Raw genomic sequence first — 14,619 nt, 5'->3', positions numbered from 1 at the left:
GGGCAAGTCATTCACTTCTCTTGGCCTCAGTTACCTCACCTGTAAAACGGGGATTAAGACAGCGAGCCCCATATGGGACAGGGGCTCTGTCCAACCTGATTTGCTGGTCATCCACTTCCAGATTTTTACCAAGAAAACTCTATGGATCCACTGTCAGGACAATTGCAGACAATAATGATGGCATTTATTAAGCGCTTACTACGTGCAAAGCACTGTTCTACGCGCAGGGGAGGTTACAAGGCGATCAGGAGGTAGTGCATCCACCAAACTAGCTCTCTTTCTCCCTTCAAAGCCCTTTCTAGACTGTGAGCCCACTGTTGGGTAGGGGCCGTCTCTATATGTTTCCAACTTGGACTTCCCAAGCGCTTAGTACAGTGCTCTGCACACAGTAAGCGCTCAATAAATACGATTGATAGTGAGAGCTCACCTCCTCCAGGAAGCCTTCCCAGACTCAGCCCCCTTTTTCCTCTCCTCCTCCCCATTCCCCCATCTTACCTCCTTCCCCTCCCCACAGCATCTGTATACGTTTGTACAGATTTATTACTCTATTTATTTTCCTTGTACATATTTACTATTCTATTTATTTTGTAAATGATGTGCATCTAGCCTTACTTCTATTTATTCTGACGACTTGACACCTGCCCACGTGTTTTGTTTTGTTGTCTGTTTCCCCCTTCTAGACTGTGAGCCCGTTGCTGGGTAGGGACTGTCTCTTTATGTTGCCAACTTGGACTTCCCAAGCGCTTAGTACAGTGCTCTGCACACAGTAAGCGCTCAAGAAATACGATTGATTGATTGATAGTGAGAGCTCAACTCCTCCAGGAGGCCTTTCCAGACTCAGCCCCCTTTTTCCTCTCCTCCTCCCCATTCCCCCCACCCAACCTCCTTCCCCTCCCCACAGCACCTGTATATATGTTTGTACAGATTTATTACTCTATTTATTTTCCTTGTACATATTTACTATTCTATTTTGTAAATGATGTGCATCTAGCTTAACTTCTATTTATTCTGACGACTTGACACCCGTCCACATGTTTTGTTTTGTTGTCTGTTTCCCCCTTCTCGACTGTGAGCCCGTTGCTGGGTAGGGGCCGTCTCTATATGTTGCCACCTTGGACTTCCCAAGCGCTTAGTACAGTGCTCTGCACACAGTAAGCACTCAATAAATATGATTGATTGACTGATTGATTGATTGTGAGAGCTCACCTCCTTCAGGAGACCTTCCCAGACTGAGCCCCCTTTTTCCTCTCCTCCTCCCCATTCCCCCACCTTACCTCCTTCCCCTCCCCACAGCACCTGTATATCATCATCAATCGTATTTATTGAGCGCTTACTGTGTGCAGAGCACTGTACTAAGCGCTTGGGAAGTACAAATTGGCAACATACAGAGACAGTCCCTACCCAACAGTGGGCTCACAGTCTAAAAGGGACCGTCTCTATATGTTGCCAGCTTATACTTCAATCAATCAATCGTATTTATTGAGCGCTTACTGTGTGCAGAGCACTGTACTAAGCGCTTGGGAAGTACAAGTGCTCTGCACACAGTAAGCGCTCAATAAATATGACTGAATGCATGAATGAATGAATCCACCCCAGTGCTCAGTACAGGGCCTGGCACATGGTAAGTGCTTAACAAACATCACAATTAATAGTATTATTATGATTATGATTATTATCATTACTATTATAAGACCAAGGGACCAAAGAGCCAATTAGGAAGGAGAATAAATCCCAAGTAAGGCAATTTACTGCTGTAAAGTCACAGAGGGGCACGAGAAAGATGTAAACAGAACTTAAAAGAAACCCTATGTTTTTACATAAGTCAATTGTACGTGGCGGCACACCCACCCAACCACTTTCCGGAACCTGTTATTTGGGAATACACATTTTTAATAAATGCTATTTTGCTCTTTATGCCATTTTGCCGGTATGTCTTTAGAATGTCAAAACGTTAATACTGAATTGTATATCCATTTACTGGCAGGTTTATATAGCTAGTCTCGCCTACGAATCAACACATTATCACGGCAGGGGAGTCTGCGTACGCCAGTGAAGCTTAGAGCCATGCCCCTGAGAGACAGGAGAAGCAGCGTGGCTCGGTGGAAAGAGCCCGGCCTTTGGAGTCAGAGGTCACGGGTTCAAATCCCGGCTCCGCCAACTGTCAGCTGTGTGACTATGGGCAAGTCACTTTTAACTTCTCTGGGCCTCAGTTCCCTCATCTGGAAAACGGGGATTAAAACTGTGAGCCCCCTGTGGGACAACCTGATCGCCTTGTAACCTCCCCGGTGCTTAGAACAGTGCTTTGCACATAATAAGCGCTTAACGAATACCATCATCATTATTATTACTATAGTCTCTTTCCAGGTTTACCCATAATGGCAAGGTCTAAGCCGAAACATCCAAGCAGATTCACCTGTGCTGAGCAGGAGCAGTAAGCGCTCAATAAATACGAGTGAATGAATGAATGTATATATGTTGGTACATATTTATTACTCTATTTTACTTGTACATATTTATCCTGTTTATTTCATTTGGTTAATATGTTTTGTTTTGTTGTCTCCCCCTTCTAGCCCGTGGGCCCGCCGTCTCTATAATGTTGCCAACTTGTACTTCCCAAGCGCTTAGTCCAGTGCTCTGCAATCAATCAGTCGTATTTATTGAGCGCTTACTGTGTGCAGCGCTTAGTACAGCGCTGTGCACACAGTATGCGCTCAATAAATACGATACTGTGTGCACAGCACTGTACTAAGCGCTGCACACAGTAAGCGCTCAATAAATCTGACTGAATGAATGAGCATATTGATCAAAGACGACGGCAGAGACTTGAGCATTTACGGCGCAGAAGGTAGTGGTAAACAGCTTCTGTATTTTTAACCAGGAAAATTCTATGGATACACATACCAGAATGACTACATATTATAACAACAACTATGGTATTTGTTCTAAGTGTTTACTAGGTACCAAGCACTGTTCTAAGCGCCGGAGCACTGTCCTGAAGAATGCTCTGGAGAAAATCCGACCAGAGTCGCTACAGATTGGAAACGACTTGTCGGCACCGGATGATAGCTAGTAATAATAATAATAATGTTGGTATTTGTTAAGCGCTTACTATGTGCAAAGCTTGTTAGACTCTGTCCAACCTGATCACCTTCTATCTATCCACGTTGGCTTAGAAAGTGGCTGGCACGTAGTAAGTGCTTAGCAAATACCACGGTTATTCTCAATAATCTAGAAAGCATGTGGCAATGCAGAATGGAGTCGAAGGATTGCACTCTAATTCTTATAGCACTGTATGTCTGTTCCTATAAGCTAAGGCCTGTCTACCGGCTCAGTTCGGTCAATCAATCAATCAATCGGATTTATTGAGCGCTTACTGTGTGCAGAGCACTGTACTAAGCGCTTGGGGAGTCCAAGTTGGCAACACATAGAGACGGTCCCTACCCAACGGTGGGCTCACAGTCTAGAAGGAGGAACAGTCTGTGCCCCAGCGGGAAGAGGAGTGGTGGGATGAGAGCTTGCCAACGCGGTCGTGTGGGACAAAATCTCTGGAATCAATTCCGTTACGTTCAGGCCCGAAGTCGCAGGGCAAGGATTTTCCACTTTTCTCGTTGATTCCATCGTTATAATGATGATGATGATGGTATTTGCTAAGCGCCTGCTACGTGCCAAGCACTGTTCCAAGTGCCGGGGCAGATACAAGATAATCAGGTTGTTCCACGTGAGTGTTTCGTTCTCTGTCTCCCCCTTTTAGACCGTGAGCCCACTGTTGGGTAGGGACTGTCTCTATATGTTGCCAACTTGTACTTCCCAAGTGCTTAGTACAGTGCTCTGCACACAGTAAGCGCTCAATAAATACGATTGATTGATTGATTAATCCCCATTTTACAGATGTGGTAACTGAGGCACAGAGAAGTTAAGTGACTTATCCAGAGTCACACAGCTGACAAGCGGCAGAGCTGGGATTTCATTCATTCAATCATATTTATTGAGCGTTTACTGTGTGCAGAGCACTGTACTAAGCGCTTGGGAAGTACAGGTTGGCAACACATAGAGACGGTCCCTGACCTCTGAATCCCAAGCCCGTGCTCCTTCCCCTGAGCCACGCTGCTTCTCTAATATGAGGCATCTTCAAAAGTGACAATTTTGAAGAACTGCCGTCAACCTAATTAGGGAAAATGCCTCTCAACCGCTCCCGTCAATCCTTTCCATTTCATTTTTAAACTATTTCTCTGTGGAAACAGTACTGGGGGCCACTATGGAGTGAAAATGTTTTAAGGCAAGAGTAAAACTGAGCGGGGCAACACCACACAACCGAAAAACTCCTCCTCCGGAGTCGGAGACCCAAGGTTGGCAACAGGTTTAGTGTGGTGAGCCCCTAACAAGCTGCCTTATTAGTGACTGGCTGTGATCCCGTCAACAACAAGAAGGAAGGGATGGGCCAAGGCATTGATGGGCTCAACGGGATGATTGCTGGCAGGTGAGGGTGGAGCAGGGAGGGGAGGTGTGCCCTTCTCTCCCTGGTCTACCCAGTAACGGGCCTTGACCAATCAATGAGTGCCACACACAGCCCAGCTGCCCTGCCTAAAGTGGATAAAAAGCCCTCATGTGACCCACGATGAAGCCTATGCAGGAGGCACGTAGGAAGCAACGCTGAAGCCTGTGGAGAAGAGGAGAGCCAAGAAGAAAGCACACAGAAAGAAGCAGCATCGGCAAAAAGGGCTCCCTTGATCATCAGCCTGGTATCGGACCCTTGGTGGAGTGAGTGTGTATATGTGTCACTCCCTTGCACATTGGGAAACTTCCCCCAGTAACCTTGGTGGTCGGTGACGCTACTATGTGTCACGGAGGCTCCCCCGGTCCAGGAAAATCCCGCCGGGCACCATCTGCCACCAAATCCTGTCGGTTCCACCCTCACGCCATTGCTAAAATCCGCCCTTTCTTCTCCATCCAGATCACCCTGTTAATCCAAGCATTTATCCTTTTCCACCAAGAGGCCAACACCAGCCTCCCTGCTGACCTTCCAGCCTCCCGTCTCTCCCAACTCCAATATACACCAACACTGTGTTGCTCGGATGACTTTTCTACAAAAAGTTGAGGCCGTGTTTCCCCACTCCTCAAGGAACTGCATCAGTTGCCCACCCTTCTCATCAAAAAGAAACTCCTCACCGCTGGCTATAAAGCACTCAATCGCCTTGCCCTCTCCCACCTTATTTTGCTGCTCTTCTACCCTCACGCTTTCCTCCTAATGCCAACCCAGGTCCCTGTGTGACGATCTCGTCTATCTCGCCACCGACCCCTCGCCCACATCCTGCCTCGGGCCTGGAATTCTCTCCCTGTTCATATCCGACAGGGAATTCCCTCGCCCCACATCCAAGACTTTTTTAAAAGCACAGTTCCTTCAAGAGGGATTTTTCATTCCCTCTTCTCCCAATCAATCAATCACTTGCATTTATTGAGCGCTTACTGTGTGCGGAGCACTGGACTAAGCGCTTGGGAAGTACAAGTCAGCAACATATAGAGACGGTCCCTACCCAATAGCGGGCTCACAGTCTAGAAGGGGGAGACAGAGAACAAAACATATTAACAAAATAAAATAAATAGAATAGATATGTACAAGTAAAATAGAGTAAAATGCCCCACATCCAAGACTTTTTTAAAAGCACAGTTCCTTCAAGAGGGATTTTTCATTCCCTCTTCTCCCAATCAATCACTTGCATTTATTGAGCGCTTACTGTGTGCACAGCACTGGACTAAGCGCTTGGGAAGTACAAGTCGGCAACACATAGAGACGGTCCCTACCCAACAGTGGGCTCACAGTCTAGAAGGGGGAGACAGAGAACAAAACATATTAACAAAATAAATAGAATAGATATGTACAAGTAAAATAGAGTAATAAATACACTCCCTTCTGCTTCACCCTCACATTTGGATTTGCACCCTTTACTGACTTCTCCCACAGCACTTATGTGTGTATCCATCATTTATTAATTTATATTAATGTCTGTTTCCGTCTAGACTCCAAGATTGTTGTGGGGAGGGAGAATGCCTAACAATTTTATTGTACCCTCCCAAATGCTTAGTAATACTAATGGCACTTATTAAGCACTTACTACGTGCAAAGCACTGTTCTAAGTGCTGGGGAGGTTACAAGGTGATCAGGTTGTCCCATGGGAGGCTCACAGTCTTAATCCCCATTTTACAGATGAGGTCACTGAGGCACAGAGAAGTGAAGTGACTTGCCCAAAGTCACACAGCTGACTAGTGGTGGAGCAGGGATTTGAACCCATGACCTCTGACTCCAAAGCCCGTGCTCTTTCCACTGCGCCACACTGCTTCTCTAGTACTGTGCATGCACAAAGCACTCAAATCCCAGCTTGGACACTTGTCCCCTGTGTGACCTTGGACAAGTCATTTCACTTCCCTGAGCCTCAGTGACCTCAGCTGTAAAATGGGGATTAAGACACGAGCCCCAGGTGGGACATGGATTGCATCCGACCTGAAGCAGCGGGGGGTCGGTGGAAAGAGCCCGGGCTTTGGAGTCAGAGGTCATGGGTTCGAATCCCAACTCCGCCACATGTCTGCTGTGTGACCTTGGGCAAGTCACTTAACTTCTCGGAGCCTCAGTTACCTCATCTGTAAAACAGGGATTAAGACTGTGAGCCCCATGAGGGGCAACTTGATCACCTTGTATTCCTCCCAGCGCTTAGAACAGTGCTCTGCACATAGTAAGCGCTTAACAAATGCCATTATTATTATTATTGGCTTGTTTGTACCCCAGTGCTTAAAACCGTGTTTGGCGCTGAGGAAGAGCTGAACAAATAACCTTTACAAAATAAATGACACTGATTGATTGATTAACACCTGGGTGAAGGATTAAAGACCTTGCCCTCCCATTCCCAACAGGAAAACTGGGATGACATCAGTTGAGTGTAAGTGAACTCATCAAATCAGGACAAAGGACCTACGGATAGGATGAAATTCTGTTGAAAGAAACCTAATCGGGCGATATTCCCATTTTCCAGGTGAGGTAACTGAGGCTTAGAGAAGCGGGGTGACTCGCTCAGGGTCACACCCCAGACAAGAGGCAGAGCGGGGTTTGGAATTCAGGGCCTGGATTGTGTGGCCAATCCCTAGTAGTGAGTCAATCATATTCACTGAGCTCTTACTGTGTGCAGAGCACTGTACTAAGCGCTTGAGAGAATACAATGTAACGATAAACACATTCCCTGCCCACGAACTTAGTGTGTAGAGTTGCTTGTCCTGGGATAACCCAGCTCCCTCACTTAAGATTTGGGAGACTCAATCTGTAGTACTTATTGAGCATCCACTATGTGCCTATCCCTGTATAAAACAAATGGCAGAATAGAAACAGTAGGATTAATCGGGGCCCTCGAAGATTTTATCTTCTAGCTGGGGAGACCTTTATCAAAATAATATTGACAGCATTTATTAAGCGCTTACTATGTACAAAGCATTGTTCTAAGCGCTAGGGAGGTTACAAGGTGATCAGGTTGTCCCACGGGGGGCTCACAGTCTTCATCCCCCTTTTCCAGATGAGGTAACTGAGGTCCAGAGAGGTGAAGTGACTGGCCCAAAGTCTCACAGCTGACTGTGAGCCCACTGTTGGGTAGGGACTGTCTCTATACGTTGGCAACTTGTACTTCCCAAGTGCTTAGTACAGTGCTCTGCACACAGTAAGCGCTCAATAAATACGATTGATTGAAGTGGTGGGGCAGGGATTTGAACCCATGACCTCTGACTCCAAAGCCCGGGCTCTTTCCACTGAGCCACGCTGCTTCTCCCAAGTTACATAACCACTATGGGGGAAGTGCTGAAGTGGAAATTGGGAGAAAATAAAGGGTGGGGAAATGAGAAACTCATCAGGGAAGGCCACCTGGAAAAGGTGGAATAATTACATTCCTTGAAGGCTCACCTGATGCAGGGCACTGTCCTAGGCAATTTAGCTTTGTAGGCTAGAGAAGTGACACGTTTGCCTGCAAACAGTTTACTCTGAAGGGGAAGGCTAACATCATCATCATCAATCATATTTATTGAGCACTTACTATGTGCAGAGCACTGTACTAAGCGCTTGGGAAGTACAAATTGGCAACATATAAAGACAGTCCCTACCCAACAGTGGGCTCACAGTCTAAACGGGGGAGGCAGAGAACAAAACAAACATACTAACAAAATAAAATAAATAGAATAGATATGTACAAATAAAATAAATAAATAAATAAATAGAGTAATGAATATGTACAAACATATATACAGGTGCTGTGGGGAAGGGAAGGAGGTAAGAAGTGGGGGATGGAGAGGGGGACGAGGGGGAGAGGAAGGAAGGGGCTAACATACATATTTACAACTAGCCCGGTCAAATTAAATAGTTCACAGGTGTGTCTGAGTGCTCAGCAGGGTGGCAAATTTACAGGTGGGTTGTCCAAGAAGAGGAAAGCAGTGGTCTGCCCCATGGGAAGCAGGAGGGAGGGTGTCAGAAGAAACCTGAGTAAAATGAGCTGGGAAAAACAAAACAGTCAAGCCAGGGTCAAGTCGGAAAAGAGGAGGGAGCCAATGGAATGCCTCGTCTACTAAGTTTCTATTTAGTTTAGGGAGGAATTGGCAGTCATTGGAGGTTTTTCAGTGGGAAGATGTATGCCAAAGGGTGACATCATCATCATCATCATCAATCGTATTTGAGCGCTTACTATGTGCAAAGCACTGTACTAAGTGCTTGGGAAGTACAAATTGGCAACATATAGAGACAGTCCCTACCCAACAGTGGGCTCACAGTCTAAAAGGGGGAGACAGAGAACAAAACCAAACATACTAACAAAATAAAATAAATAGAATAGATATGTACAAGTAAAATAGAGTAATAAATATGTACAAACATATATACAGGTGCTGTGGGGAAGGGAAGAAGGTAAGATGGGAGGATGGACGGGGACGAGGGGGAGAGGAAGGAAGGGGCTCAGTGTGGGAAGGCCTCCTGGAGGAGGTGAGCTCTCAGTAGGGCCTTGAAGGGAGGAAGAGAGCTAGCTTGGTGGATGGGCAGAGGGATTGGGGGCATTCCAGGCCCGGGGGATGACGTGGGCCGGGGGTCGATGGCGGGACAGGCGAGAACGAGGTACGGTGAGGAGATTAGCGGCGGAGGAGCGGAGGGTGCGGGCTGGGCTGGAGAAGGACAGAAGGGAGGTGAGGTAGGAGGGGGCGAGGGGATGGATGGACAGCCTGGAAGCCCAGGGTGAGGAGTTTCTGCCTGATGCGCAGACTTGGAAAAAAGAACTGGACAGAAAAGTGAAGAATGGACTGGAGAGCCCAGAGGCACAGAGAGTAGGGACGTTAGGGAGGTCACATAAGTAACAAAAACACAGCTACGTTACTACAGGCAAATTTCACAGGCATGTAAGGTGTGGAATGGAGCGTACATCGCATAAGACCGCTACAGGAAAATTCACACGAAGCAGTATGATCTAATCCTTGATCAATCAGTGGTATTTACTGAGTCCTTTACTGTACTAAGGAAAGAAAAATACAACAGTTGTAGCAGGGTGGCCTAGTGGGAAGAGCACGATCCTGAGAGTCAGAGGATCTTGGTTCTAATCCCGGCTCTGCCGGGTGACCGTGGGCAAGTCACTTAGCTTCTCTGGGCCTCAGTGACCTTATCTCTAAAAGAGGGATTAAGACTTCTAGCCCTCTACGGGATATGGATTGTGACCAACCTGATTAACTTGGATCTATCCTAGTACAGTGTCTGGCACATAGTAAAAATTAATGCAAAAAAAAAACAACAATTGGTCCTAAAATGATGCATCTGGGGGGTTTTGGAAGGGGCATGCATAGGTTTGTCTGGGTGGATGAGACGAATACGCACAGACTGTGAGTGGCCGGTGTTATTCTACTTGTCCATATCTATTCTATTTATTTTATTTGGTTAGTATGTTTGGTTTTGTTCTCTGTCTCCCCCTTTTAGACTGTGAGCCCACTGTTGGGTAGGGACTGTCTCTATATGTTGCCAACTTGGACTTCCCAAGCGCTTAGTACAGTGCTCTGCACACAGTCAGCGCTCAATAAATATGATTGATTGTGTGGAGAAGAGGGAAAGAGGAAGCAGGAGGAGGGCGAAAATCCATTTGAATGTCGACAATCCTTTACTCTGGACAAAACACTGGGAGCTCAATTCTTTTAATAGAGTATTCTCCCTAGTTCGTTGTGGGCAGGGAATGTGTCTGTTTATTGTTATATTATACCCTCCCAAGAGCCTAGCAGAGTGCTGTGCACACAGTAAGCGCCCAAATACGACTGAATGAATGAAAGCGCCTAGTTCGGTGCTCTGCACGCAGTAAGCGCTCAATAAATGATTGAATAATAATAATTATGGTGTTCGGCGCCTACCATGTGCAAGACACTGTATTAAGCGCTGGGGTGGATACAAGGAAGTTGGGTTGGCCACAGTCCCTGTCCCACGTGGGGCTCACTTAAACGAAAGCGCCTAGTACGGAGTTCTGCACATAGTAAGCACTTAATCAAAGCCACTGATTGATAAAACTGGGAAACAGATGAAACTCTATGAAAGGACGGAGGGGAGAGGAGAATGATGCAGGGATGCTGCCTAGGGAAAAGCTAAGACTGGGGTGTACGAGGAGGGTTGGATGTTTACTTTTGGGCAACCATAATAATTGTGGTATTTAAGTGCTTACTGTGTGCCAGGCACTGTAGTAAGCGCTGCAGTGGATACCAGCAAATCGGGTTAGACACAGTGCCTGTCCCACGTGGGGCTCAGTCTCAATCCCCATTTTCCAGATTCATTCATTCATTCAATCGTATTGAACGCTTACTTTGTGCACAGCACTGTACTAAGTGCTTGAGAAGTACAAGTTGGCAACATATAGAGACGGTCCCTACCCAACAGTGGGCTCACAGTCTAGAAGATAAATAGAATAGTAAAAATGTACGGGGAGGGAGGGAGGGAGGTTTGTGCATATATATATATATATATATGTTTGTATGTATTACTCTATTTTATTTGTACATATTCTATTTGATTTTGTTAATATGTTTTGTCTTGTTGTCTGTCTCCCCCTTCTAGACTGTGAACCCACTGTTGGGTAGGGACCATCTCTATATGTTGCCAACTTGTACTCCCCAAGCGCTTAGTCCAGTGCTCTGCACACAGTAAGCGCTCAATAAAAGACTGAATGAATGAATATGTTTGGTTGTCTGTCTCCCCCTTCTAGACTGTGAGCCCGCTGTTGGGTAGGGACTGTCTCTATACGTCGCCAACTTGTACTCCCCAAGCGCTAAGTCCAGTGCTCTGCACACAGTAAGCGCTCAATAAATACGATTGAATGAATATGTGCTTCCCAAGCCGTTAGTCCAGTGCTCTGCACACAGTAAGCGCTCAATAAATACGACTGAATGAATGAATATGTTTTGTTGTCTGTCTCCCCCTTCCAGACTGTGCGCCTGCTGTTGGGTAGAGACTGTCTCTATATGTTGCCAACTTGTACTCCCCAAGCGCTTAGTCCAGTGCTCTGCACACAGTAAGCGCTCAATACGACTGAATGAATGAATATGTGCTTCCCAAGCTGTTAGTCCGGTGCTCTGCACACAGTAAGCGCTCAATAAATACGACTGAATGAATATGTTTGTCTGTTTCCCCCTTCTAGCCTGTGAGCCCGCCGCTGGACCGTCTCCATGTGTTGCCAACTTGTACTCCCCGAGCGCTTAGTCCAGTGCTCTGCACACAGTAAGTGCTCAATAAATACGACTGAATGAATATGTTTTGTTTCGTTGTCCGTCTCCCCCTTCTAGCCTGTGAGCCCGCCGTTGGGTAGGGACCGTCTCTATATGTTGCCAACTTGTACTCCCCAAGCGCTTAGTACAGTGCTCTACCTACAGCAAGCGCTCAATAAATACGATTGAATGAATGAATATGTGCTTCCCAAGCCGTTAGTCCAGTGCTCTGCACACAGTAAGCGCTCAATAAATAGGACTGAATATGTTTTGTTTTGTCTGTCTCCCCCTTCTAGACCTTGAGCCTGCTGTTGGGCAGGGCCCGTCTCTATATGTTGCCAACTTGTGCTTCCCAAGCGCTTAGTACAGTGCTCTGCACACAGTAAGCGCTCAATAAAGATGATTGAATGAATGCATATGTGCTTCCCAAGTGCTTAGTCCAGTGCTCTGCACACAGTAAGCGCTCAATAAAGGCGACTGAATGAATGAATACGTTTTGTTGTGTTGTCTGTCTCCCCCTTCTAGACTGTGAGCCCGCTGTTGGGTAGGGGCCGTCTCTAGACGTTGCCAACTTGTGCTTCCCAAGCCCTTAGCCCAGTGCTCTGCACACAGTACGCGCTCAATAAAGACGATTGAATGAATGAATATGTGCTTCCCAAGCGCTTAGTCCAGTGCTCTGCACACAATAAGCGCTCAATAAAGGCGACTGAATGAATGAATATGTTTTGTTGTCCGTCTCCCCCTTCTAGACTGTGAGCCCGCTGTTGGGAAGGGACCGTCTCTAGACGTTGCCAACTTGTGCTTCCCAAGCGCTTAGTCCAGTGCTCTGCACACAATAAGCGCTCCATAAAGACGACTGAATGAATGAATGAATATGTGCTTTCCAAGCGGTTAGTCCAGTGCTCTGCACACAGTAAAAGCTCAGCACGACTGAATGAATATGTTGTGTTGTCTGTCTCCCCCTTCTAGACTGTGAGCCCGCCGCTGGGTAGGGACCGTCTCTAGACGTTGCCAACTTGTGCTTCCCAAGCGCTTAGTCCAGTGCTCTGCACACAATAAGCGCTCAATAAAGACGACTGAATGAATGAATATGTTTTGTTGTGTTGTCCGTCTCCCCCTTCTAGACTGTGAGCCCGCTGTTGGGAAGGGACCGTCTCTAGACGTTGCCAACTTGTGCTTCCCAAGCGCTTAGCCCAGTGCTCTGCACACAATAAGCGCTCAATAAAGATGATTGAATGAATGAATATGTGCTTCCCAAGTGCTTAGTCCAGTGCTCTGCACACAGTAAGCGCTCAATAAAGACGACTGAATGAATGAATATGTTTTGTTGTGTTGTCCGTCTCCCCCTTCTAGACTGTGAGCCCGCTGTTGGGAAGGGGCCGTCTCTAGATGTTGCCAACTTGTGCTTCCCAAGCGCTTAGCCCAGTGCTCTGCACACAGTACGCGCTCAATAAAGACGATTGAATGAATGAATATGTGCTTCCCAAGCGCTTAGTCCAGTGCTCTGCACACAATAAGCGCTCAATAAAGGCGACTGAATGAATGAATATGTTTTGTTGTCCGTCTCCCCCTTCTAGACTGTGAGCCCGCTGTCGGGTAAGGGCCGTCTCTAGATGTTCCCAACTTGCGCTTCGCCCAGTGCTCCGCACGCAGTAAGCGCTCGCTCAATCACTACGATTGATGGAGGGAGGGAGGGAGGGAGGGAGGGATGGAGAGGCGTTGCCGGGGGCCGTTGCCTAGCAACCAGAGCTCGGCGCAGGCCGGGCTGCGCGGCTCACCTCCTTCTTCTTCTGTCCCCCGGCGCGCTGTCCGCCGAGCGGGGCCGGGAGCAGCAGCAGCAGCGGCAGCAGGAGGAGCAGGAGGAGGAGGAGGCGGCGGCGGTGCGGTTGTCGGTGTCGGTGTCGGGGCCCCGCGGCGGGCGGCCCCCCGGCCCCGGCCCCGGCCCCGGCCCCGGCCCCGGCCCCCCGCATCGCCACGGCCACGGCCACGGCCACGGCCATCCCCGCCGGCCGCCCACGAGGCTTCTTCCCCGACTCCGCCCCCCCCGCCGGGAGCCCCGCCCCGCCCCCTTCCCGCCCGCCGCGCATGCGCCGCCCCGGGCACCGCCCCTCGGCTGCGCGCGCATCGCCTCCTGCCGGACCCCCGAGCCGGGACACCTGAGGAACGCACTCACTCATTCATTCATTCACTCATTCATTCATCCATCTATCTATCTATCTATCTATCTATTCATCTATCTATCCATCCATCCATTTATCTATCGATCCATCCATCCGTCTATCCATCCATCTATCCATCCACCCATTCATCCACTCACTCATTCATTCACTCATTCATTCATCCATCCATCCATCGATCTATCTATTCATCCATCCATCCATCCATCCATTCATCCATCTATCCATCCATCTACCCATTCATCTATTCATTCATTCTCTCATTCATTCTCTCATTCATTCACCCATCCATTCATCCATCCATTCATCTATCTATCCATCCATCCATCTGTCCATCCATCTGTCCATCCACCCACCCATTCATCTATTCATTCACTCATTCATTCTCTCATTCATTCACTCATTCGTTCATCCATCTGTCCATTTATCCATCCATCCATCCATCTATCTATCTATCGATCTATCTATCTACCTACCTACAAGTATTTTACTTGTACATTTCTATCCTACTTATTTTATTTTGTTGGTATGTTGGGTTCTGTTCTCTGTCTCCCCCTTTTAGACTGTGAGCCCACTGTTGGGTAGGGACTGTCTCTATGTGATGCCAATTTGTACTTCCCAAGCGCTTAGTACAGTGCTCTGCACCTAGTAAGCGCTCAATACGATTGATTGATTGATTGATCTATTCATCTATCTATCCATCCAT

General features: G+C 47.5%; 1 protein-coding gene across 1 annotated transcript in view; it reads right to left on the bottom strand.

Annotated features, from left to right (window-relative positions):
* Positions 1-13,823, bottom strand: part of TUSC3 (tumor suppressor candidate 3) — a 165,545-nt gene extending 151,722 nt beyond the window's left edge. The window contains exons 1-2 of the mRNA XM_038769127.1: positions 13,713-13,823; positions 13,515-13,658 (exon numbers count right to left, since the gene is read on the bottom strand). Of these exons, the coding sequence (XP_038625055.1) occupies positions 13,515-13,658; positions 13,713-13,823 (255 nt within the window). The remainder of the gene's footprint in view (positions 1-13,514; positions 13,659-13,712) is intronic.
* Between the last annotated feature and the right edge of the window lie 796 nt (positions 13,824-14,619).

The sequence above is a fragment of the Tachyglossus aculeatus genome, chromosome X5 (genome assembly GCF_015852505.1).
Source record: "Tachyglossus aculeatus isolate mTacAcu1 chromosome X5, mTacAcu1.pri, whole genome shotgun sequence".
In the NCBI taxonomy this organism is placed as follows: domain Eukaryota; kingdom Metazoa; phylum Chordata; class Mammalia; order Monotremata; family Tachyglossidae; genus Tachyglossus; species Tachyglossus aculeatus.
The sequence above is the reverse complement of the archived record's forward strand: the minus strand, read 5'-3'. Positions and strand labels throughout refer to the sequence as shown.